We start from the raw sequence: 26,647 nt of genomic DNA, 5'->3' as shown, positions 1-26,647 counted from the left end.
CTTGGAAAACACTAAATTGTCTTTCCCCAAACTTTGGAGCGGTAATGTATGTATTTGTATTCCAGCAGATACCATAGACATAGATCACATCCCATACATATGATGACGAGAGGCTCCAGGCCAGGAAGGGTTAACCTCGCCCGTGACAAGTGACGCCTCGTGTATCGGTATCTCGCTGCGTTTGTTACACTCACAGTTTTCAGGGTAAATATTTAGTGCTGGACGACCCAAAACAAAGAGAGAAAGAATGTCACCAAAATATTCCAGGTGGAGGAGCGTGGACGTCTTCCAAGAAATCTACTGTGCATGGGGGACATGACACTGGGGTCTCCTGGGCAACAGTCCAGGGGCTGAATGTGACAAGGGGGGCATTGTGGCGCCCAGATGCCCTTCCTCATTTAACAATAAAATATCCTGAATAATTGTATATAGCGCCGCCCTGCTGATTATCATAAATAAATTGTCCTTAAAGGGGCAGGACGGGATTAGTATACCAGGGCTGTATTCTTCATGAAGCAGCGCCACACCTGCCCATAGGTTGTGTCTGGTATTGCAGCTCAACTGCATTCAACTGAATGAGGGAAATTTGCAATACCATTCACAACCTGTGGACCGAGGTGGCGCTGTTCATTGGTAGAAAGATGACTGCTTTTCTGATGTGACAAAATCCTTTTTAAAGGAGACCTCTAGTTAAAGTAGTTAAAGGGGTTCTCCAGTGATATAGATAGATAGATAGATAGAGGCATTCTTGCTGATCGTGGGGGGGGGGGAGGGCTCACTTATGGGACTCACCGAGAACGCATGTGACGGCTGCACCATTCATCTATATGGCACTGACGGAGATAGCCGAGCGCTGTACTCAGCAATCTCCTTCAGCACTATAGAGATGAATGCTCTCCTCATCTTGGGGCACAGCAAAGATACAAGGGAGCCCCATTCTTCTTATCCATGGGGGGTCCCATCAGTGAGACCTTCACCAATCAGCAAGTTATCGGCAACTTGTATGTCACTGCAGAACCCCTTTAAAGGGAGAGACGATTTAACCCCTTTAAACATATTGTGTGTCACCAGCCTTAAAGGGATTTTCCTTTTTTTAATTTAATTGATCAACAAAAAAACTGAGGTTGGTTGCGCAGGGTATAAAGATGGATCCTAAGAGTGGGATCATAAGGATGGGGGGTCTGTCGTACCCCAAATCAATGAGCAGAAGTAGCAGAGTACTGTGCTCCACTATCTGAGCTGGGGGGACCGCAGACCCCTTAATCATCAGGTTATGGGAATACTATGGATCACCCCTTAAAGGACATCCCACTTTCTGATACCACAGTCTGCTCTCTTGCCCTGGGTGTGAGGATCTGAGGGGAATGCTGATCTCTGGATAGTCTATTCACTGCAGCATGCAGAGGTGGGGCTCACTGGTGTAATTAGCCGGGAGGGGTGTGGATGACGGGTGACAGCCAATGGGCGGCAGTGAGGGCTGTGCTCAGGATACACCTGCTGCCGTCCACGCTTCACCATACACAGGTGTTCACACTGCGAGACTCCACTGCACAATGTTCTATGGAGACAGCGCAGCGCTGGAGCATCTACTACTACTACTACCCCCAACGTGCACCCGCCCTGCCCGCCGCATGCACCTCTGATCACCTGCGGATCCATTTTACTATTTAGATTTTTAAATTTTTTTATTACTTATTTTAAGTTTTTTATTTTATTTTTTTTAATACTTGTGATCCCGGAGTCAGGGGAGATGGAGACGACGACCCCCCGGGTGTGTGATATGTTCCTTCGGACGGCGCTGCTCTTCGCTGTGTTGTTTGTCGCAGGCACGGAGACGACGGATTGTGAGTACTATCATCCGATATTTTATACTTTTATGTGACTTTTTTTTTCTCCCCCCAAAAATCTGCAGCTTAGGACACGCTACGCCCCATGTTCTTGTATTCATATGGTGTCCGCATGTGACTTCTAGCAGTCATCCTGATTCCGGCAATGTGGGTCATGATGGGTTAAACATTCTTCTATTCTGATGTTTTTGGGCATTATTGAGTCGTAACCTACCCCAAAATGATATCCCCCCCTATAACAAACTATTTTGTAGAAACAGCGCCACACTAGTCCATAGGCAGCAATTGGTATTACAGCTTGGCTTTATTCAAATGATTGGAAATGAACTGCACTACCAGACACTGCCTGTAGATAAGAGTGGCGCTATTGCTGGCGAAAAAAGGTAAATTCCCTACTTTAATATTATGCTGGATAATCCCTTAAAGTGACGGAGTAATTTTTATATGGTGCCTCGGTAGCCACGCAACATTTTTAATGAGGAACGGTATTGAAAGGTCATCTATTTGCATATTTGGTGACCTTTATTGGTGGATAAAACATTTTAGTCTGTCCTGAGAGCCTGTGTTTTTCACCAATGATGTCATCAGTTCTGATCACTAGTGATGTCATGCATCCTACGTTATATGTGTATAACTCTTTAAATTGGCCTTGATTTGCATTGGCAAAGATGGCGCCAGTTCGGTGATGTCATTACAGACATTTCCCAGTCCTTTAGAAAATTTAGTCAGTTTTGTGGTGAAATTGTAGAAACTGAGCTGCCCTTGATCTAGGAGACGGGGGCAATTGGCCTAGTTGCCCCAGCATCCAAGGGCCTGTAAAGTTGCTGATGTCTATTTGCCATGACGGCTCCTCCATTTCTCGTTATTCTTTGTGAGGCCAAAAAAACCAACATATTTTTTTCATCTTCTAGGGGTCTTCTTAAATTTAAAGGGGTTGTACCAAAATGTGGTTCTTTAAAGTGTACTGGTCCAAAGGCCTGAAAATGTCATCTGGATATAGTAATAATTTGGTGCCCTATAAAAGACTGGTGGTGGGTAGAGCTGAGCGGACCTGACGTTCACGTTTGGTCACATGACCCGGGCATATTTCTGGATTGACACAGCACCACTCCTTTCCTTAAGGTTATGTCTGGTACTGCAGCCTGGCTCCATTGACCGGAATAGGAGAGAGCTGCAATACCATATGCCGCCTGTGGACAAGTGTGGTGCTGTTTGTGGAAGAACCATTATTTATTTTTATATTTTTTTTGACTCTTTAAGCATCAAACTTTCACCTTTTTCCAAGACTACAGACAAGGCCACATCCGTTTACTTAAATGGTTGTGTCCTTGTCCTCCATAGAGTCCATACCCATCATTTGGAAAATTGATACTGGTCCAAATTTCCTTTAAAAATGGTTGTCACAGAATATTTTTTTATATTGAATCTAGCCCAGAGATCTGAAATGATCAGAAATCGGCAGAGATCAGGTTGGAAAATGTTGCCAGCCGTACGTTTTCTCTGCAGTGGCCTCTACAGGAGAGATGTGGTATTACAGGGTTTTTATTTCCATGAATGTCCAATCATGGATCTGCCGAATCCTACAGAACAAGAGCAGTCCTGGCTAACTGAGTCTTCATTGTCCTTGTACAGTAGTGAATATTCTATACCCCATGTTACCTCTAGGAGGCATCCTAGTCCATTGTATCTCCAACGTTCCAGCGGTAGTTGCTCCTCCACCTGAAAAACAAATTGCTACATTAGAAGTGATTAGTCAACATCTTTTATGGCGCATATGTTTACTATACATAAACTGTATGTGCCACGCAGAGAGTGGGCCAAAAGATGTTATTTTTGATGTTTCAATATTTTGCCCAAAACAGCAGGTGGTTATGTTTGCCGGTTCGAGAAGCCGCACAACCTGCCTTTCCAGGAGTCGTTGTGCCATTGTTAACCCCCCGCACGCTGGAGGAATGCAGGGGACTTAGATACGCAGAATGTAGACGTGCTGCTCAGTGTTTTGAGGTTTATTTTGGTTATTATACACAATTTGAGTCCAAAAAGAAAGGTTGGGGGTGTTGGGTACAAGTAAAAAAAATGCACGTTTATTTAAAGGGGAAGTTGATCTTGTGGAACTTGTTACATTGGTATGAGCTTGAAAAGTCACTAGTGGTGGACGTCTGAGCTCAAAGACTAAGCCGATGAGATCTTCTAACATAGGACCTCTCATTCTCAGATTTAACCACTATAATGATGTCTGAGATCTCCATCTGTCCTGAGAAGGACCATATTGATTCCAAGGTTCTCCTACCCTTCTCCTACCACCCTGGGTACTAGACTTCTAACCAACCACCAAGTTAGATATTGCCTTGTAGATATCAAAGGAAAAAGGGCCTCCTGTCATGTAGTGGGCATCCACTTTTGTTGACACATGCATAAAGTGGACCTTCAGAAGTCATTTAATCAGAACTGAACTAGACCCCGCTTCCAGGTAAGGTTGGCTCTGGAAACCTAGGCAAAAATTTTTGAAAAAAAATGAGATCCACAATCTTCGTACAGACAAGACCCTCGTTGACCAATAAAGGGGCTAATCCCTAGGTGTAGTTCTGGAAGAATTTGGACTTCCGCATTGGGGAAGTCATTGGTTCCTGACCCGTCAGGGCCTTCTGACTCTTCTGAGGGTTAGGGAAGGTTTACTTGGCAAACTATCTCCTTCTAGAGTGGACCTTGGTGTTGTGCCATTGAATCTTCTGTGTATTTTAAGCCATAATCATTGGTAGATTAAACATGGTTCACCTGCCGTCATAATGGTTGTTATCTTAGTCTTATCACCAAACCACCGACTGACGTCCATCTGCGCATCCTACGCGCTACGATTGAGATAACATTTGTGATTCCATCAACAGGCTTCGTGATCTGCTGCCCAGTGGAAAGTTCCTGCATAAGACACCTGAGCTCCTGTAGGTCTCTGCATGAGACGCCATATTTATCAGCATTTATCTGTCACCATGTGGTGTCGTGTTCAGCAGATACCTTCTGCTAGAAGTCATGCTTCAGTGATTATCACATCCCATGGACGTTCCACCATTTTTTTTAGCCTTGTCAGATAAAAACCTTAAGTAAACATCTCCAAAATCTCTTAGGCTTTGGGAGGTAGAGTAGGCCGCACTCCTCTACTTCTATCCAACTATTAGTCTTCTGGATGAATGGTTCTCCTCCACTGTTCATCTCTTCATTTAATTTTCCTTTTGTCTTCCAGTTTGTGGTAGCATGGACATCAGAAGTGACATCAGCCAGCTCCGAAAGTTGGAGAACTGTACCATCATTCAAGGTAATCTGCAGATCCTGCTTATGTTTGGAACCAAGCCCGAGGATTTCCGAGGCCTGAGTTTCCCTCGTCTGACCATGATCACTGAGTATCTTCTCCTGTTCCGTGTCTACGGTTTGGAAAGCCTTCAGGAGCTCTTCCCCAACCTTTCAGTGATCCGAGGCACTCATCTGTTCTTCCACTACTCCTTGGTTATTTTTGAGATGCCTCATTTAAGGGACATAGGACTTCACAGCCTCACCAAGATACTACGTGGGGCGGTCCGTATTGAGCGGAACCAGGAACTCTGTTATGTCACCACCATAGACTGGTCACTCTTATCGGACTCTGTAGACAACAACCACATTGTTGGAAACAAACCGTCTGAGGAATGTGCCAATGTGTGTCCCGGGATCCTGGAATCCTCCTGCGTGAAGACAGAAATAGGTGGACCACCAGAGCCACGGTGCTGGACCTCACGGCACTGCCAGAAAGGTCAGAAACCACAATTCTTTTCTAGAATGACTTCTCCAATTTATTGCTTTGAGGGTCAATCTATATGAGTGAGGTCATGTACTAAACCAACGGTTTGCAGTGAGCCCCTTAAAGGGGAGGCAGGGGTATCCCATGTTATGGGATTAGATGCATAACCCCGTCTTTACACAGGTGTAGCAATATCATCTACATGGATAGTATCACACATGACTGGCTTAGATACAGCAATCACAGATGATTGCCTGGGTATACGAGAGCACTGGATATGGTAAACTTACTTATGATACATCAGTTAAGCAGCCGGTGTTGTGTGTTTTGATCCGTTTGGATACACAGATATCACACATCACATGCCTGGACACTCGCACTCAGCAGAGCATGACTGGCTTAGATACATCATCTCAGCAGATGGCATAAGAAACAACAGGTTAGATATATCAATTATAAAGGGCTCGGATATCTAAGCTTTTGTAGACAGTATTGATAAGGTATGCGGTCTGCTAAGATGATGTATCCAAGCCTAACACACAACGGGATTGGATACACTAGCTTGGCATACAGAATTGCATATGATATTCTAGAATACATCAATCTATGACTCTGTATAACAGTTAACTGGCTTAGATACAGCACATAGTCTGAACATACTCTGTATTATAGGCTCAGATAAACCAACTCTGCAGACATTATAGCACATGACGGGCTTGGATACACTATATGAGCTGCAAGTATTATATATGATGGACTTGGACACACCAGTACAGTAGACGGTATCACACATGATGACTTGGATACACTATATAAGCTGCAGGTATCATATATGAAGGGCTCAGATACAGCAGATGGTATCACACATGATGACTTGGATACACTATATGAGCTGCAGGTATCATATATGAAGGGCTCAGATACAGCAGATGGTATCACACATGATGACTTGGATACACTATAGGCTTCAGGTACCATATATGATGGGCTTAGATACACCAGTCCAGTAGACGGTATCACACATGATGACTTGGATACACTATATGAGCTGCAGGTATCATATATGAAGGGCTCAGATACAGCAGATGGTATCACACATGATGACTTGGATACACTATAGGCTTCAGGTACCATATATGATGGGCTTAGATACACCAGTCCAGTAGACGGTATCACACATGATGACTTGGATACACTATATGAGCTGCAGGTATCATATATCACCCATGATAGCCGTGACCTGAGCCGGTGCCTGTGGGCTCCTGTACACGTGCTGCGGGTGCTCCTGCCTGTTTACTGTAAACACTGAGTGACATCTGGGCAGAAAACACTCATTTTTCATCCCCCGAATACCGTGGCCCCAGTCACTGTACAACATTAACCATTTCAGGTATGTGTACACATCGCCGGGGTTTCCAGGTATTTATAGAAGTTGCTGACAGAGCGCTATTTATCGGGTAAACAGCCATGATACATGTTCTTATATAGTTATACCTGTGGTGCCAGACTGTAAAAACATGGCATTTTTTTCCTAAAACAGTGCCACTCCTTTCCACAGGTTATATGTGGTATTGCAGCTCAGCCCCTGGTAATTTAATTCAGCTGAGTTGCAATACCAGTAGCAGCCTGTGGTCGGATGTGGCGCTGTTTCTCAGGGGAAAAGTCAGATTTTTCAAATTCTGGACGATCAATTGCTATTCAATGACGTGAGCATGGTCATGTTTTTTTCTTTTCTGAGTGGAGATGGAGAGATAAACTTCAGAAGAGTAACTTGTCTTGCGTTATCTCTTCTCTGTTGGGGTAACAGACCCGTTGGCACGCTTCCCCAGCACGTCCAGGACTACATTCACATTTACATATCAAACACTGAGAAAATCTTGCCAGGAGGCGAACTGGATGGATGATGACACACTGCTCCAAAACATCCCCTGTAGAAATGATACATGTCATACGTTTCCCAGGGTTCTAATGCTTGATAGCGCTGTTTAAATACTCTGTGCTGCTGGGGTATCCAACATCTTCCATTATCTATTACCCTCCCCAAATCCTAATACTGGTCGTGTCCTGATCTCTTCCCTGCCCTTCACTCCTTTTCTGAAACACTCTGTGCTGCTGGGGTATCATATTTCCTTCATTATAACCTTACACAAGACCTGCGTTTTCCCTTCCACCTCATCGTACTCTCCCAAAATACTCTGTGCTGCTGTTAATAAACCCTCCTTCCCCGATTATTCTCTCCTGAAATCATCTGTGCTGCTGTGAACTTCTCCTCTTTCACTTTATTTTCATTTTTTTATATATAATAATCTGCTGTGTCGCTGCTGTGTCCTCACTCTGTGGGCACACTTTCTTCCTGAAATACTCTGCGCTGCAGGTAAACCTTTCTTATTCTAACATCAATATGTACCTCTCCCTTCCTTCCATCCATCCATCTATCTTCTTTAATATGTTTATATTGTCACGTGTTGACATAGTCACAGGAGCGATCAGTTTTTCAACTTTGCTTAAATATTCTGTGCTGCTGTGAAGATCACATCATCTATAGACCTGTACCAGAACCAGTGTTTTCCAGAGGTCCTGTCCCTGAAATGTCCACGTAAACCTCTTAATGTATATCCTGGGAGACAAGACGTGCAGGTAAATATCAATCTCTCCGGGAACGCTCCCCCCTCCACCTGGAGCTGACTGGATTGTTTTAGCGTTAGGCACGTAATATGGGCAGCTGCGAGCATTCCTCTTATGGCTGACCTTCAGTACTCAGCCTAGCAATAAGGTGGATTAAAGTTTAATCCCAGCAGTCATAGGACGCCGCTCTCCGTCTATAGGTACAGGCTGACCGTGACGTCCATATTTTGAGGATTTGTCTCTGTATTTAGAAATGGATGATGACTGGTGGTACAACAGCGCCTCCCGCCATATACAGGCCTTGACTTGTATAACAATAAAGAATGTGGCTGTATTGTGTTAGTCATTGCTTGGATATCATGGGGGGGGGGGCCAATCAGTAGGACCACCACCACCCTGATAGTTAAAATCTTTGCTGTCCTCTTTGTATTGAGGTAAAATTATATTTTCCCGCCTTAATTCTACTTTACAGTTTGAGGCCTAGCTGGTTAGGACTGGTTGTTAGGGAGTGTGTCCCTAGCAACCAGGCCATTCCTCATCTCGGCCTGCATTGATGATCAGATTTTAGGCAGGTGTAACTTATTTATCTGCAGTTCAGATGGGAAAAATATGTAGATTTGAGGGAAACTAGCCTATAATCATATATGTACAGGGAGCTTCCAAATTCTGTGTGAGAAATGTAGTCCCCCCCCCCCCAAAAAAAAAAAACAGTTCTCGGATAGAAGGACCAAAGACACCAAGCAATTATTGAACGCAACCCCGCTCTTGTCTTTTATTATATATAATGACAATTTTTGTAATGTTCAGATTCGGGTCTTGCTCGGAGTCTATACAATAATTCGAGCCTGAAGCTGAAGACCATAAGGCGGACATCGTATTCACTTGTATTGCAGCTCTGTTCCTATTTGGGTAATAGATCCTTCTGCCTCAGTCTCCATCCACTGTATAGGTTTTGGGTCCCTCACCAATCACATACTCATGTCCTTTCTTATGGATTGGTGGTCATTGAGGAAAGTGCTTGGAGAACCAGTAACAAGACAATCCCTTTAAATAGACTTTTTCCCGCTATGTATCTAATAGATGGGGTCTCCCCTTTAGGAAATTCATGTTTAAGAGGACAAAATCCATAAATCCATTTCTTTTAAGATGAGAAGACTAAGGTTACCCATCCCTAACCTGCTTCTTTTAAGCCTGTAGGGCACTCTCCTTTCCAGGTAAGTATTACTTGTAATCCTTTCCTCAGTATTACTTGACAATATGTGTGTTTTTTTTTTTTTTTTTGTTTTTTTTTATATTATTATTGAAGGCATTGATAAACCCCCCCCCCCCATTTATATGAAATGTTTCCCTCCTAAAAGCTTCTCTCCAATAAATGGAGCAAAGGGTATCCAGAGGTTTGGTGTGATCGAGCCTTGACAAGTTGTACCCAGCAAAGTATAAAACCACAACAAAGTCTTATTGCGTTTGTTTCTTGCACAAGAGACTTTTGGCAGCTGTAACCCTGTACAAAGAGACTGGTTTATTGCTTGTGTTTGGCTTGTAAACAAATTTGGGGACAGGGAGCACCTGGGGGCACAGTAAGGAGCCATTGCCACCTGTGCCCGTTCTTCCGTGTGAATCTATCTCCAGGTATCCGGATCGCCCCTTCCTCCAGGGAGACCGAGGAATGTGCTTATTGCTGCAGTCTTGCCGCGTGGCGCGTTTCGTTTGCTCACCTTGTGTCAATGTTTAAACACCTCCATCTAATTCTTTCATAATGAAATACATGAGATGCTGCCGGCAGCAGAGTGTACCGCCAGCAGCCATGTAGATCTTCCCTCAATGGAGGCGCCTTGTTCTCTAATGTGCCTGGATTAGGTGGCCCTACAGAAGGGTTGACCTTAAGACAAAGAAATGGTGGAAAATGATCATTATGGTAGCAATATCGTGAAATCGTTCAGAATATAATGAGCTGGTATAAAACTAACATTATGTTATGTCACTTGAGAGAAAGCAAATGGATTCCTGAGGTATGAAAATTGAATGGTTAAATGTTCGAGAACTGGATTGGTGCTTACACATTCGCTCAATAGACCAAAGTAGAAAAACTGCATCCGAACATGGCCTCAGTAGGCTCTGGACACGTTCCACAATGCCTCAGAGCACACCGCTTGTCACGCTGTTTAGATGTTGCCGACAGTCCCCATTGAGTTTCATGCTTATAGTTGTGCCCATAAAGTCCATAGTATTTGTTATGATACAATATATAGTTGCATTGTGACTCTTCTTAGGGACAAAATGATGATCCTTGAATGTGATCTTTTGGTCTTTTCTACTTTCAGTGTTCTCCGTATGTAACTGTGGTAAAGACACGGCCTGTACAAGCAGTGGAGAATGCTGCCATGTTGAGTGCTTGGGAGGCTGCAGTTCCCCTGGAGACAGCAGGACCTGTGTGTCATGTCGTAATTTCTTCTTTAATGGTCAATGTTTGCCGTCCTGTCCTCGTAATACCTTTGAGTATGAGGGTTGGAGATGTATCACCAAAGAATACTGTGCCAGCCTGGTCAAAGTCTCTGAGAGCCCCAGGGAGTCCTCCAAGTTTGTCATCTATGAAAACCGCTGTCTTGCCGAGTGCCCAGCGGGATATACCAGGAATGAGAGCAGGTTTGTATCTGTATGAATGAAGTGTAATTCTGGACCATGAAGAACACCCCACCCATGTCTTTAATAAACCCAGATATTTACGTACCAACTAGTTGTCTTCTGTTACAGTATTGTCTGTCACAAGTGTGAAGGCCACTGCCCAAAGGTCTGCAAAGTTGGGACCAAAGCAATCGATTCCATCCAGACTGCTAAAGAGTTGACTGGCTGCACATACATTGAAGGCAACTTGATCTTCAACATCCGTCGAGGAAGTGCGTATCTCTAATGCTACGTGTAAATGTATTGGTTTGAAAAAAACTGGGTGTCCAATGCACACAATCTGTTATCTCTATCATCAAGGAGACCAATGAACTTGGCTTCTTTTCTTTGAAATGGTTTCCACTCCTAAAGTACTTTTTGACTCTTATTCCAGTGAACGTGGCATCTGAACTTCACCAAAGTTTGGGTCGTATTGATACCATCACGGGCTTCCTGAAAATCAAGCATTCCTTTGCTCTGGTGTCCTTGTCCTTCTTCAAAAATTTGAAGCTGATCAGAGGAGATGCCATGGTTGATGGGTAAGAGAAGTGACGGGATTTATGATGCAAAAGTGAAAACGTCTGAGATGCTTTTAAGAAACCTCCTTTGCTGTCTAGATTATAAATAGAGAAGTTTGTAAAATTTTAGATCTCCTTATTGTTTGAGTCATTTTCATTCAGGTTTTCCAACTTCAGGTTTTGCCCCAGTAAATGATGGCTATGGACTTGGATCCCACTAAAATTACTTTTTTTATATATTTTCCAGAAATTACACACTGTATGTCTTGGACAACCAAAACCTACAACAGCTGTGGGATACAAATCATAAAAGCCTCTCAATTCCTACCGGAAAATTATATTTCGCTTTTAATCCCAAGCTTTGTTTGTCGGAGATCTATCAGACTGAAGAACTAACCGGAACAAAGGGAAGACAGAACAAGGCCGACATCAACCCTCGCACAAATGGAGACCGGGCCTCATGTGAGATCATTTATTTTTAATACGTAGTATTTGAAGGTCCTTAATGGCAAAAGCTATTGACGATCCTAAACCAATTTGCTTGTGTTTGTCGTTCCAGGCAAGACCGAAACTCTGATATTTGTTACGAATGTGACGGAGTCTGACCGCATCACCCTAAAATGGCAGCGATATAAGCCGGATAACACAGATCTCCTTAGCTTTGTAGTCCACTACAAAGAATCGTAAGTGGAAACCTATAATGGCATACTTTTCCACAGTCCACAGTTTTTTATTTTTATTTTGGCAACTCTTGTTAGACCACCATTTTCAAGATCTATATAAGAATTGCATGCCATTGATGCATTTAGCACCTTCAGCAGTGATGGTCTCTTTCCCGAAGTTTACCATCAGCCAAAAACTAACCTCTTAAATCATTATGGGAAATCTTACCTTGAGACTTTGGTTCTGCATTTATGATCTTTCCTCCTACCTTTTGGTTTCCGGGATGGTTCTGCCATCTTTGGACCTCCAGGCCATATCCCAGAGTCTTTGTACTCTTTCCATTTGTGTTTGGTTGTATATGTCAATTGTTCTTGTTGTATATATGTCAACTGTATTCATAGGCCCTTATTCACCGAATGCAGGCTGAAGGAATGTCTTTTGGGCACCTGTCAGGCTGGTATATAGGTTGAATTGAAATATTAATCTGTAAACCTTTCACTCCATGTGTTCATTATGTATATACACAGTAATGTCTCATGTGCTTTGTCTTCAGAAATATTCTCCCTTGTATGCCCTTTAGACCCTTCCAGAACATAACGGAGTATCTTGGACAAGATGCCTGTGGTGCCAACAGCTGGAATGTTGCAGATGTAGAGCTGCCCTTAAACACCGAACAAGAACCAAGCGTTACTTTGCAAAATCTAAAGCCTTGGACACAGTATGCAATATATGTCCGGGCCATCACTTTGACTACAGCAGAGGAAGGCGAAAGTTTTGGGGCTCAAAGTGATGTTGTGTATATCCGAACTAAACCGGCAGGTAGGATCCTCTTGAAAATCTTCCTACAGGAAAATCTTCCTACAGTTTAGCATAAACACCACAAGCAAAAATCCTTAACTCTTTAACCATAGTCTTTAGAGCAATTAGAAGGTTCCTAGGGGGAAATTGAAGGAAAGGAGGTGGTGGATAGAGGGATTATAGACTTTCAATCAGTGGCTTTCCATCATATGATGTTGAACATGGATAAAGGAAGGTCCAAAAATTGGTCCCAATTTTTGACAAAGCCTTTCCAAAATTGGTTGGGTTTCAACATGGTTGTCTTGTGTCCACAGCACCAACTGTCCCTCAAGATGTTATGATTATGTCAAACTCTACTTCACATCTTATTGTTCGATGGAAACCTCCAAGACAACGCAATGGGAACATCAGCTACTACCTGGTGCTCTGGCAGCAGATGGTGGAAGATCACGAGCTCTATAGCAACGATTACTGTACTAAAGGTTAGTTTGTCAAACAGTAACCCACCATTTGAAGATTCCCCTGGTTGGTTCTGTAACTTTGGTGTTATAATAATAGTGGAAGATCCATTAAAGTCTACGGAGAACGGAAGGTTAATTGAAAATCTTCCGTTTTTAGTTTCAGTTATGCTAGCGTAGACCATTGAAGACTATGGAGACCATTTTTGTTGCGCAAACATTCCAAGTTTATCTCGGAGCACATATAATGTTTGTTTTGTCTGCGCTCAATGACTTCCAGGATTGTGGTTTCATAAAACAACCATAAAACCAGTCCTGGTGCAAACTTCTCCTGTAGCCGTTGGAATGAAAACCCTCTTTGTTGCCAAAATAAGTTCTGCTTCATCAACAACCATGGATGGCTACATGGAGGGCATTTTCCATTCAGGAGAATTGATTACATTGTTGGGAGGTGTGTAGTTTCATAGTTGTCCCAGCATATACTGTAACAAAATGTTCTCCTGTTCCAGATTGTGCCAGGTATTGCGCCACCCCAGTAATGATGCAATGACCTACTCCAACATAGACTTGGAGTAGAGCCACTTCCCATACAGACTCTCCCAACAGATTTCTAGTTTCCCTATGTCCTACATTGGTAGTTCATCTACAAACGTTAGATGATATTTTAGGCATTTTGGTCCTATAAGTTCTGAACCTGCAATGCACAATAGTCTTTGCCCTGCCCAACCAAAATGTCCTCCTCAATTATAATCCTATTGATTATCTACAGGTTTGAAGCTTCCCACCAGCAGTGCGGACACCAGGTTTGATAACGATGAAGAAGATAGTCTAGATGCTGAAGATAAGTGTTGTCCATGTCACAAAGATGGTGGCCAGCATCAAGACTCAGATGAAGAGTCCTTCCAGAAGAAGTTTGAGAACTTCCTGAGGAACACCATCTTCATACCAAAGTAAGAGCTCAGAATTTGCATTGACCTACCAGATCCTGGGTACCATCTACTTTCACAGAAAGAAAGCTCTTGCAAGGGACAAAGAAGTGTTCGCTATAGTTGTCTTGAAGTGTGCTACAGTGTCCAGTCTTGTCTCAATGAGAATATCCACAAGAACCAAAGATGGTTGGTTCATAAAATACTAAAAAAGGTAGAGGCGCAATGTTAAAGTATACATAACTAAAAATTCAAGGAACTCTATAATCTCCTCCATTATACAGTTGACTGAATCCCTGGGTCTTGAAACACTGAGACTTATTTAAACCTTGGTACATAATATTTCTATACATTGTAAATGTGATCAATCTGTTTCTTGGTTAAATGTATTTCAGTTGGTGGAAGAGTAATGCTATGTCTTCAGTTCTATGAAGATGGTGAGATATCTGATTGTATACTTGTAATAAATGACTCTATTTGTTCATAGGCCTCCATGGAAAGTGACTTTAATCAGCAAGAGTAATCAGAGGTGAGCGAGACAGCTCTTTCTTAAAGTAAAGATATCCCTTTTAACTGTGGCAAGTTCAGTCTACGCAGACCTTATGGCTTGGCCCTATTTTCTTTTTAAAGATCTAAATATAGACTATATGGAGAAAAGTGTTCTATATTCTTCCATTCATAATCCATAGACATTAATTTGGAGTTGAAGCCCCTGGAAGGGTTTCTACAAGATTCTGAAGGGACCCGTTTTATGTAGAAGATGATTTGTGAGGTGTTGGACAATACGTCTTGGCTTTAGTCTCCATGGATGGTCCTAACTGTGTTAGGTGGAGCTGAGGTGTGGGAGCTGAAGTCTCTCTCTCAAAATCCCATCTTTATGGACCTTCCACAAACTGTTGCCCCAAGTTTATTGGTTGAATGCTGCTTTATTACAGTGGTTGCATGTTTGTACTGGAATATAGGGAGTTTACATTGAGCCATTCTTTGAGAGATGTTTTATAAAGGGGAAAGAATTAGACACTTTAATGTTTCCATAAGGGACTTTCAGGGGATAAATGTCTGATCACTGGAGGTTCAACTGATGACATCTATGACCAGGGGCGTAACAACAGTGGTAGTAGCCATAGAAACCGCTATGGGGCCCACAGTGTAAGGGGGCTCCAGCATCCGACCTGACACACTAAAGAGTGGAGGATGTGCATCATTATATCCATATTATGCTGCACTTTGTACATCATAATATGTGTATATGTTGTATGTGTATATGGTGTATGGCATCTGCATATAATGTGTGTTTGTAAATGTCACTGTATGTGTGTGTATATGCTCTATATGAGCAAATGTGTGATTGTAACTTGCATGTTTGAGTATACAAATATGTATAATTTTCAAGTGGGAAGGGGGGGCCCCATGGCGAGGCCTGCTATGGGGCCCTGCCACTCCTAGTTATGCCACTGTCCTTTTATGTCCCAGCCCTCTAATCTGAACTTGAGGTCTCAGTGTGAATACTTTTCTCCATATAGTGGATCATACCTCCTCACTACTCGAAAGGAATATGAATGCAGAGCAAAATCCATAATTTGGACCAAACATTCTCAAACATCACTTAGCGGAACACAAAAAAAGCAGTAGGCTCTATTAAATCCAGAGGAAACAAGTAATCACTCATATGGTCCTACACCTGCAATGGCCTACCTTGTGGTGGACCTATACATTGGGCTAATTCACTGGTCTGCAGCTTAGCCACTGCTAAAATGGTTATCTAGTGGCAGCGCTTCCGCTCTACATCTCTGCTTCTCTGATTGGCTGCAGGTCTATTTGGGTGGCATGGCATGGGTACGCTTCTGGTACGCAGCCTTTCTTCTTTGCATTACGTCTCATCATATTTGAGTGTCCTATAGGATGGTACCCTTTCATTAAAAAATGGTTGACTTGGTGTTGCATTCTTATTAACTGTTTTCTTATTTCGGACAAGACTGGATTCTTGTAGACTGCCTTTGTGGGATTGGAAACCTGGCAAATGTGTAATTTTCATAAACTTGCACATTCAGTTGTGATGGATATACCAGTGGGTGGTTAGTGGGCATCACAATAGACCTCTAGGACTACATTTTGCTGGATTGCACAGGTTGTAGCTAACTTGTGTGAGTTATGTATATCACGCTCCTCCAATATGATAAGATAGTTTTTTACCTTTTGTTGCGATGTTCTGCTCCCGTTCACTAACCTAGGGCGGAGGATGAGGGATAGATGCACTTTTTCTTTTCTTCTGCCACGGATCCGGAGCAGCCCCGGCCGGTGACCGCGTTCGGATGTGCGTGGACGCTGTTCGAAGTTCTCCGGTGTCTGCTTCGGTGACGTCACCACTGGAGCTACGGAAACAAACGAGGAACAAATTTCCTACGCGTTTCGGAGACAAGAACGGTCTCCTTCAGACAAGAACCGTCTCCTCCAGTGGTGACGTCACCGAAGCAGACACCGGAGAACTTCGAACAGCGTCCACGCACATCCGAACACGGTCACCGGCCGGAGCTGCTCCTCCGTGGCAGAAGAAAAGAAAAAGTGCATCTATCCCTCATCCTCCGTCCTAGGTTAGTGAACGGGAGCAGAACATCGCAACAAAAGGTAAAAAACTATCTTATCATATTGGATAACTCACACTCATTTGCATTCTTTATCAATACCATGATTGGAGGTATTTAGTATATCGCAGCACCAATTAGACTCAGTTGCGCCAGTAAGCACTTGTTTCTATATGTATCTAACTTGTGCTTCTCTTTGGTGATGCCTAAGACCTTTGCAGGTTGCTACTGTAATCTGGTACATGAATTTTCTTCTCAAGACCTAAGCGGTGCAAAACCAGTTGCTGGGAATGGGTTGAGGAAGCTTTTTAGTTGCATTCTCCTTTAAACTCAAGTCTTGTAATGATAATAGCATAGAAAAATATATGACAATAGAAAATATGTTAAAGAACTTATTTGCTTTTACATGGTCGGAAGAATCCTTGTCTTAAAATGCATGAGAACTGGAGGTCCACCAAGAAAATCCATAGTACTAAGCATTTACTCTATGTAACCTATGGTCTTCCTAGGGACTTGGGGGAATTGGTGAATTTGAGTTGGGTCTCTCATCCTGTAGATCTCAACCCCATTGATACTGTAAATGAATCTAGAGTCCTAGATGGAAGAGATGAACCTGCTATGCTGTGGCATGATTGTGCTTTATAGTCCTTTTCATCTTCATGCAACTTTGCTTTTTGGTAAAACATTTGGCTTGGAAAAATCCAAGCAAATAATAAATACAATTCCAACGGTTTTCAATACTTGACAGGTCACCCCACCTTCTCAGGTCTCGGAGGAATAGAAGGGATGTATCCGGAATAATTGGAGAAACCCTAGGAAATCTTTCTTTAGCAGAAGGACCTTTGAGTCACACCATCAACAATACCGCTGTGGAGTCCAAACCTTATACCTACAAGGACAAGATCTTCCGTGACAGAATGGTTATATCCAATCTTCGGCACTTCACAGAGTATCGGATTGACATTCATGCCTGTAACCATGCTGCTGATGTAGTTGGATGCAGTGCTGCAACCTTTGTATTTGCTAGAACTATGCCAAACCGTAAGTACTCGCTAATGTTTAGAGCTCTCTTCAAGGCATAAACCATGTAAATCTGATGCGTAAGGTTAAGCCTAAGAGTGGGGGGGTCGTAGAAAATGACCAAACTGTCTTGTGCCACCTCCTTTGTTCTCCAACAATGCATTACCCAATGTAGCAGTTATTTTCCAGGAGTTTAAGAACGGTTTTTCATTTTAATGTCATAAATTGTTCTTTAGCCACTGCTGACAACATTGCCGGGAACATCACCTGGGAGCCCACAGGACATAACACTATCCTAATGAAGTGGGACGAACCAGAGAATCCAAATGGGTTAATCTTAAAGTACGAAATCAAGTACAAGAAGGAACATGAGGTAAGAATTGTCTCCCCCAGCCTTCAAATCAAGACAAGCCTTTATTCATCATTTTCCGGTATGGGGCGCACAGAATTTTTGATCATGAGTCTGCTCAACTTTCAAACCCTTTACCATTTGGCCTTCAAAATGTTACATATTGCTTCGACAGCCAGCTCCTAAAACAAAAAACATCTAAATGATCTTCTGGGACCACAATATGTTTGTCTAAAATGTGTTAACACATTGATGTTTACAAATTTTTTTTCCCCCTACAGGAGGGTCCTTCAACAGTGGTATGTGTCTCCCGTCAGAAATTTCAAAAATACAAAGGTGTCCACCTCACCCTTGTGCAACCCGGAAACTATTCAGCTCGAATCAGAGCCACATCTTTGGCAGGAAATGGATCGTGGACAGAGCCCATTGTCTTCTTCGTGCTTGGTCCAAGTTAGTTAACCTTGACCTACATCTTTTATATCATAGTTGGATATCATAAAATTTAGAAGGTCTCTTACAACATTTTATTCAGGGATTTGTGTATGGGCCAATCCAGTTGTATAAATATGTCTAACGTGAAAAATCATTTGTTTTTGGCAGAAGAAACTCCATCTGAGAACATTTATCTTCTACTTAAAGTGATGCCTATTCTGTTGTTGTTGGTCATCGCCTGTCTGGCTCTGTTCATCTTCTTTTACAATAAGAGAGGGTACGTATTACTTCTTTAAATATTCTTAAACCCAGTTTTAACCAAACCCACCCGCAACCCAACAATTCATTCATTGGACTTGAAGTTGTCGTTGTGTCCTTCACAACAGGAAAGTCAACTAAATCTACTAAGTCTTCTTGATGGATTATATTGGAGTATTTGGAAAAGTGGAGTTTGGAAAAGTTGAATTTTGCTGCATGACGTGAAAAACTTTGAAATTTTTATTTGAAATGTTCACATTTGGGTGAAAAGTTGGTTCCAATAATTGAACAAAAGAGATGGGTAAAATTACAAAAAAGTCTCCTGTAAGACTGGAGGACTATGGGAGGACCATCCAGAGACACTCCCATAGACAGTGTATCCATTCATGCCTCCCAGTAAGATCCAGAGTGTGAGGGAACAGGCTGGTTCCACATCCACATGTAATGATTTGTCAAAAATTAACAGTAAACAGGAAATGTTTTATTTTTGGGATCAGTGCAGTTTTCTGAAAATACCAGAGAGTTGTCTGCCAGATGGAGAGGATAGAAGGTCTATATATATTTTTTTTTCTAGTAGAAACCAGTAAAAACCTGTTGCAGCCGGTGGCTCTTATGTCGGCAGAACCTGCTGATCACAGGTCTGTCTTGCGGATATTAAATACATAGAAAAGGTTCCATCCTGTCATTGATCAAAGGACGGGAAGTTGAGGACAACATTTCCATCTCCAAGAAAACAGATCTACCTCAGACTGTGGAGAAAACAAAAAACTTTTATTGTTTTTTTTTTTCCTGTGGGGATGGGTTTCAAATCCTATAAATTGAAGTGGAAAATATTACATTTTTTTTTTTAAACTGCTTACAGGTTTCTGAACATAATATCGGATGAAATCCTTAAATTGGTTGTTAGGGGTGATAGTTTAGGCTCCTAAGAAATTAAATTGTCTTCTTCCGAGTAAAGAAAATGCATTTACCCTGGTTTGGGTTTCCGTTCCTGCATTCCTCCAGTACCTATGGTTTTGGGGAACTGCACCCGGCCAGAAGTTCTGTGAAGGCAAGGGACCCACTTCAACCAATGAGTGACCTCCTGAGACTATGGGATGTCAATTCTGTTGATTTATGTGAAGCCTCTTATTGGCTGAAGTGTGTTTCAGAACCCCCTCTCCACCATAACTTCCAGGAAAAACGACAAAAACTGTACCTATTGGAGTGAAAGGGAATCGGATATAGCAGCTTTTTTTCCTTGTGCCCAGTCAACTTTAGGAATTTACATAAGTCAAAGAACACATAATAAATTTTGGTATTCCTAAAATCTGGCATTTAGAATTTCCTTGGTGGGCTTTACATTAGGTAGGTATTCAGTCTGTGAAGAATTGATTATATGTTGGCAGCGAATGAATATTGTATGGGGATCAGGACTTGCAGCATCTTGGTCATCTGCCTACCCAAGGGACACGTTTTCAGGTCAAAAAGTTATACCCAAATGTAATAAATAATGAAATAAAGACATTACCATTGTGTAAAATAACTTCTTTTCGGTTTTAATTCCAGAAAGAATGATGGATTCCCCAGTGGAGCGCTGTATGCCTCTGTTAATCCAGAATACTTCAGTGCCTCAGAGAGTGAGTATTCAGATATTTTATTATGATGATTAACACATTACCTAGTCTTAATAAGCTCATTAGCATTAGACTTAAGTCTTCTGAGCCTCCTCATAGTGGTAGGAATGGCTGACCAACCATCCTATATTAGATGTTCAACTAGAAATTATTTGGCAGATGTCTTGACATCAAATTGATGGGGCATGTTAAATATCCCCACTTTTCAGAGAACATGTGCCTCCACCAAAGATGCATGGAATTGGCTAATTTTTCTCTCCATATTAGGGAAAACACATGCCAACTTGGTCTATCTTGGGTGTTTTGGAAGAATAAGCTGATAGCGAATATGTTTGGTCATTCTAAAATATCTTCTTGAGCCTTGAGAACTGTGGCCACTACTTATAAGACTTCTTTTTTTGTTAATTTATACTCAAAATGTCTAAGATGCTGAAAAATCAAAGCCACAGAGTATGGAGAAACTTAAATCTGATGAGCTAAGACTCTGTATAGGTTTTGTGGCCCTTTTGTGTAAAAAGCTAAAATTGAGTCTTGGTAGAACTTTGGCAAGAAATTGGCCCATATTGTAGAAAATAGAACATGGCCAAATTAGAACTATTTTGAAGCTATGTAAGCAAGTTTTATCCCCAGTGAATGTCTGTCTGGTAGACCTCCTCTTCACCCAAGTCTTGAACTATCATTGTGCTACATCTACACATATAATTGTAAGCAGTTTTAGAAAACAATATGAATTTCATCTTAAAAATGTTGCAACATCCAAATTATTACAGTGTACATTCCCGATGAGTGGGAGTTTCCAAGAGAGAAAATTACCGTCCTCAAAGAGCTTGGCCAAGGCTCATTTGGCATGGTGTATGAAGGTGAAGCTAAAGATATTGTGAAAGGAGAACATGTGACTAGAGTGGCTCTGAAGACCGTCAATGAGATGGCCACCATGAGAGAGCGAATAGAGTTTTTGAATGAAGCATCTGTGATGAAAGCCTTCATCTGTCACCATGTGGTACGTGACGTCTTATAGCTGCCACATTCACAATACTCATGCCTGTAGTTCTTAGAATTTAAGTACAAGATTTGTACTTTAGTCACTTTCGTAAGAACATGTCAACAAACACTTAAATATTTTCTGTAAATAGGAGGAAGCTACAAGTCATACATTGCTTCTTGATAAGTAATTTCATGTTCTGATTGGCAGGTCCGTCTACTGGGTGTTGTGTCACAAGGACAACCAGCTTTGGTTATTATGGAGCTCATGACCAGGGGAGATCTAAAGAGTTATCTACGTTCCCTCCGAGCAGATGATGAGGTAGGAGCCTTTAGTCTTGTGGTCTCTCTAGAGGTGGCTTCCTACTTTGGCCATCACCGTAACAGTTTTGTCACAATATCTTTTTCTAAATCTTCTAATACTAAAATGTGACGTTGTCTTACAGAATAAAGTTAATGCCACTCCTCCATCATTAAAGGAGATGATTCAGATGGCGGGTGAAATTGCTGATGGGATGGCATATCTGAATGCTAAAAAATTTGTACATCGAGATTTGGCAGCCCGTAACTGTATGGTATCAGAAGACCTTACTGTAAAGATTGGAGGTATGTTAATGATGCAAGCAAAAGTTGCCCCATACAGGGAGAGCCTCTCTAGAGCAACTCGGGCACAAATTAATGGTTTTTGCACCAACGTTGTTTTGCACCCTTCACTCTTTCTGTGACTCTTGGGACAGTTTTTGTAGCCTCTTGTTTAACAGCGTGGTTCCTCTGTAGAGATCTGTGTAGGGTTCTGCCATCTCATAGCAGAGACAATAGGACCATTATGACTTGATAACATATTCAGTCTTGGTGCAAGACCTCTTGGCATGATTCTTTTGGTGACAATTGTGCTCTTAAACTAGAGGTGCCCAGTCTAATTTGTCTTGAATCGAAAGATGCCAAGACCACAAGACCATGCCACCATGTCTTCTGTTTACCTATGCTGTGATATAGACTTGTTTATTTGTCTCTAAATTTGGGCCATCTTCCCTGACCCATCTCCTACCAGTTTAGCCCAACTTTTCCTGTCCTCCCCTCCCCTCACCATGTCCCAACATATATCTTTGGTTCTGTGTCTCTCAACAATATTATGTCAAGTGTTGTTGGACAGACTATTCGAAGAGGCAACAACATGAAGTCTATTTTCTGTAGGTGTTTTAAGGGTGAAAAACAGAGGATCACTTTTGTCAACACCCTTAGGAGTTGTGCCATGTCAAATCTGAGGTCTCCAACCTCCTTATTATGATAGTACAACATAATGGTTCAGTGTATACTGTAGGAAGCCAACAAATTCTGTTGTTGTAGATTTTGGCATGACCAGAGATATCTATGAAACTGACTACTATCGGAAAGGTGGAAAGTCTCTGCTTCCTGTCCGCTGGATGTCCCCAGAGTCTCTCAAGGATGGAATCTTTACTCCATACTCGGACGTCTGGTATGTTGATTTGGTTTACAAGTCAAGGCCTGGTAATATGGTTTCCAACATTTTATAGTATCATATTTTTACTGGTGACATTTTATTTTCCAAGGTCTTTTGGGGTGGTGCTGTGGGAAATTGCCACCTTAGCAGAGCAACCTTATCAAGGCATGGCCAATGAGCAGGTCCTCCACTATGTCATGGACAATGGTATCCTGGAGAAACCCGAGAATTGTCCCAATAGACTGTAAGTGTGAGGAAGTGAAGTCTTTCCATTCCGTTTTTTCTTTTTTAGAATTTCAAAACTTGGTAATTTGTAGTAATGGTTATGGACAGAATATCCTTGTGGTAGATCCTACAACCAACTTTTCTTGTAGTTTGTTGTGATATATTTTCTTTCCTTTTTATCGGTCTTTATTATGTTTTCAGTCATGAACTCATGCGATGGTGCTGGCAGAAAAATCCCAAAAATCGCCCATCATTCATCCAAATCCTGGAGAGTATTAAAGAGGACTTGCAGCCCAGCTTCCAGCAGCTCTCATTCTTCTATACCACCAACCAAAAACGTAGGGAATCTGCGGAAGTGTCTGACGCAGAAGCAGATCAGGCACAGAAGAACCTTTTGGAAATTTCTCCCCCAATATCTTCATCTACATCTTCTTCATCATCTTCATTCCACAACTTTTCATCTCTGTGCAAAGCACAGAAGGACCATGCGTTACTGGCCATAAACGCCAAAAAGAACCCTAGTGCCAAAAAGAACATTTATCACATGAACGGAAGCGCCAAGCACTGAAAAGTTTGAACTTTTTGAGGGTCTTTATGAAGTCCTTCATGGACTGGTATACAATCCTCTCGGCAGTCTTCCTACTTTCGATGATCAGCTCAAGAACTACTTGATTTAGATCTATCCATTATTTTAGGAAGAGTCGTTGTGATCCTATCTGCCAAATGAAGACTTCACTAGGTGTTTGAAGGGACTCTTTGTAGCTGCAGACTGAAACGTAATGTTTTTGATAGACTTGTTGGTTTTGTCTAATGGACCAAGGTTGCTCTGAAGATGTTTTGATTTTAAACCCATCATATTTTTTTTTTTTTTTTTATGTAAAAGTTGTACTAGATTTTTATTGTGATGTTTCTAGATGCGTAAGGAAGGATGTCAGATGTCCGAGTTGTCCTGAACTTAAGCTCCTTCTGAGTATAGTTGCTTGATGGTGCCACTGAATGACTTTGGCCACTGAGTCTGATCTCCAAACTTCAGTGTTTTTTTTTTTTTTTTGTCCCTCTGAAGTTCTGATTGTCTCTCAGGGATGTCCCATGTCTTATTTATGATTAACGTTTGCACTCCTTTAATTGACTGGGGCAGTTGATGATTTGAGGGTTGTGTTTGTACATGATTTTTATTGAATAAAAAGTTGGGTTTGTCACCCCTCACATATTAACCTGCAGTGTCATCCTCACCCCTTGAATCATTTGTAAACTATTCTAGTGCACTTTAATGACACTCCAGGCCAGTGAAGTAGCAATACACCCATGGGGGCGCCTTGTAGACCATGTTCAAGATGGATGTGGATCGTTCCTTATCTTGTATGGTGCTTACATTTTTATTTTTTAAAAGTTTTTATTAAAATAATCTTTGTTCTCATACTAGGCAGCTTCTATTTAAGGAACTCATTGGGTTCCACAACTAGTAGTATATTCAAGTGCTGGCCATTCCTACCCCAAACGTAAATGGTTTCTCATCTATATTCTAATATATCCTTAGTGTAGGTGGTGAATATCAGCTTGTTGGGGATCCATTATACGGTGTCCGTGCCTGGTATCGCAGCTCTGTCCCACTTGCTTGAATGTGCCTGAGCTGCAACTGGGCCAAGAGGCACTCAAATAAGCAATACCAATCTGATACTGATCACCTGGCTCTACCAAAAAAAAAAAAATGGAAATCCCTTGACTGATTCCCATCTGCTTTGGGAGGGTCAATATCATACGCTGTGTTCTGCCAAGTGGAGGAACATGGAACAAGAATTCCAGGAGAACCATAGAGCCGTTCCCTCACTTTTAGTATATCCGTTTTACGTAGAAGTTTCTTTAATCATTTCCTATATTCTTGAACATGATTGTTTGTTATGTTATATTATCATTATTTTCCGTGCACGAAAAAAAATGAAATGTGACAATTTAAAGGACATTTGCCACCGGGCTACCAAATTCGCCTGAGGGGCTCCATTAAGATCTATGAAGCCTGGAGCCCATCCGGCTCATTTGCATACAGTCTTTCATCCTGGTGGTAGATGTCCTTTTAAGGAATGTAACAGTCTAGCACTGGCTGTGCTTGTGAATGCTCCACCCACTTGTCTCTTTGAGTCTGACTCTTTGATATTCTGAAAACCTATCCCTATCACGTTTTGTGTCATGTGAGATTTCAGGAAATTTCCTCTCCATTGCGGTTATTGTTTTATTAAAATGATTTATGGATTACTGTCTGCATCACTTGTCCAGTGCAATTTTTGATATTTCAAAATAAATCGTTACATGTTTACCTGATATGTTATATTTCATTATAATAATATTTGCATTGCCCATGATTTTAGCAGTTTTCCCATCTGCAGGCTCTGTCTGCATCCTTTTTTTTTTTCCTCCCAGAGCTGGTTGCTGAAGACTAGACTCTACGATGTCTCCCATACACTCTCACAAAGTAGAGGAAACTGCTCCATACATAGATAGATATTGACATGTAGTGATGTCATTAGCACGTCCCCGGCAGGAAGGGGTTATTACGCCCAGCTTCCGACACCGCCTCACAAACGGAGCCAGCAGCAGTGGGTGTCTGCTGTACATCACAGCTGACACTGAACACCAACACCTATGACTGGAGCCATCTACAATTGCAAGTGTTAACCCCTTGTAAGGGTCTACACCCCTGTGCAACTTACCTGGGGATCCAATCCTCTTTGGGGCAGCCAGATGTCTGTTAAGTGCCCCGGGATGGCCTGATGTCCCCGGCAGTTAGACCCCTTCCTAGTCTGACTGTAAACTAAATGCATTAGTATTGTAGTGAGGTGTCTTGGACTTAAACCAGCGATGCTCTGATTGCTGGTACAAGTTTGTATAAAGTAAAATAAAAAAAAAAAAAAAAGGTTTTTAAAACCTTTAAAATAAAGCCCCTAAAATAAGGCATTACCACGCAAACACTTAATAAAGTATACAATACATAAAAAAAACCTCCACATATTTGGTATTGTTGCTTTCGTAAAACAATCTGTATAAACAGAATTCTTATTGGATCCGCACGGTGAACACCTGAAAAAGTTCAGATTTTTTTTTTTTCTTTAATACCCCTAATAAAATATGCAATGTTAAGCTTTCAAAATAAGACCACTAAAAATAACTGTTCCCCCCCAAAAATAAGCCCTTAACCAGATTTGTCATCTGAAAAATAATAAAGTTCTAACTCTGAAAAGATGGAGATGCCAAAATTAACACTGCTCATTTTCATACAATCCTTCATCTTGGTGGTAGATGCCCTTTTAATAAAAAAATAAGCCCCTATTTATCAACATTGAAGAAAAAAAATTATAGCCTGTACAGTTTGACAATGCAAATCCGCGCCGGCTTAAATTCTATGCCCGGCGTGTGCCCATACAGTAGTTACCACCACCACTCAGGAGAAATTGGGTTTAAAACT

At 41.8% G+C, this 26,647-nt stretch overlaps 1 protein-coding gene across 2 annotated transcripts; it reads left to right on the top strand.

Annotated features, from left to right (window-relative positions):
• Positions 1–1,722: 1,722 nt before the first annotated feature.
• On the top strand, positions 1,723–25,485 carry INSRR (insulin receptor related receptor). Of its 2 annotated transcripts, XM_072115052.1 has the most exons (22): positions 1,723–1,844; positions 5,086–5,628; positions 10,563–10,884; positions 10,993–11,135; positions 11,297–11,441; positions 11,668–11,882; positions 11,980–12,103; positions 12,664–12,902; positions 13,196–13,363; positions 14,109–14,289; positions 14,753–14,794; positions 17,596–17,888; positions 18,104–18,240; positions 18,498–18,666; positions 18,817–18,925; positions 20,455–20,525; positions 21,293–21,522; positions 21,715–21,825; positions 21,950–22,109; positions 22,851–22,980; positions 23,075–23,209; positions 23,392–25,485. In XM_072115052.1, exons 1-22 carry the CDS (start codon positions 1,751–1,753, stop codon positions 23,756–23,758), a joined length of 4,128 nt encoding a protein of 1,375 aa, XP_071971153.1. In that variant the 5' UTR covers positions 1,723–1,750; the 3' UTR covers positions 23,759–25,485. The 2 variants fall into 2 exon arrangements, with proteins under 2 accessions (XP_071971153.1, XP_071971154.1); XM_072115053.1 differs by lacking the exon at positions 14,753–14,794.
• Positions 25,486–26,647: the final 1,162 nt, after the last annotated feature.

The sequence above is a fragment of the Engystomops pustulosus genome, chromosome 7 (assembly GCF_040894005.1).
Source record: "Engystomops pustulosus chromosome 7, aEngPut4.maternal, whole genome shotgun sequence".
In the NCBI taxonomy this organism is placed as follows: Eukaryota; Metazoa; Chordata; class Amphibia; order Anura; family Leptodactylidae; genus Engystomops; species Engystomops pustulosus.
Note: the sequence above shows the minus strand (reverse complement) of the source record. Positions and strands in the feature narration are given on the sequence as shown.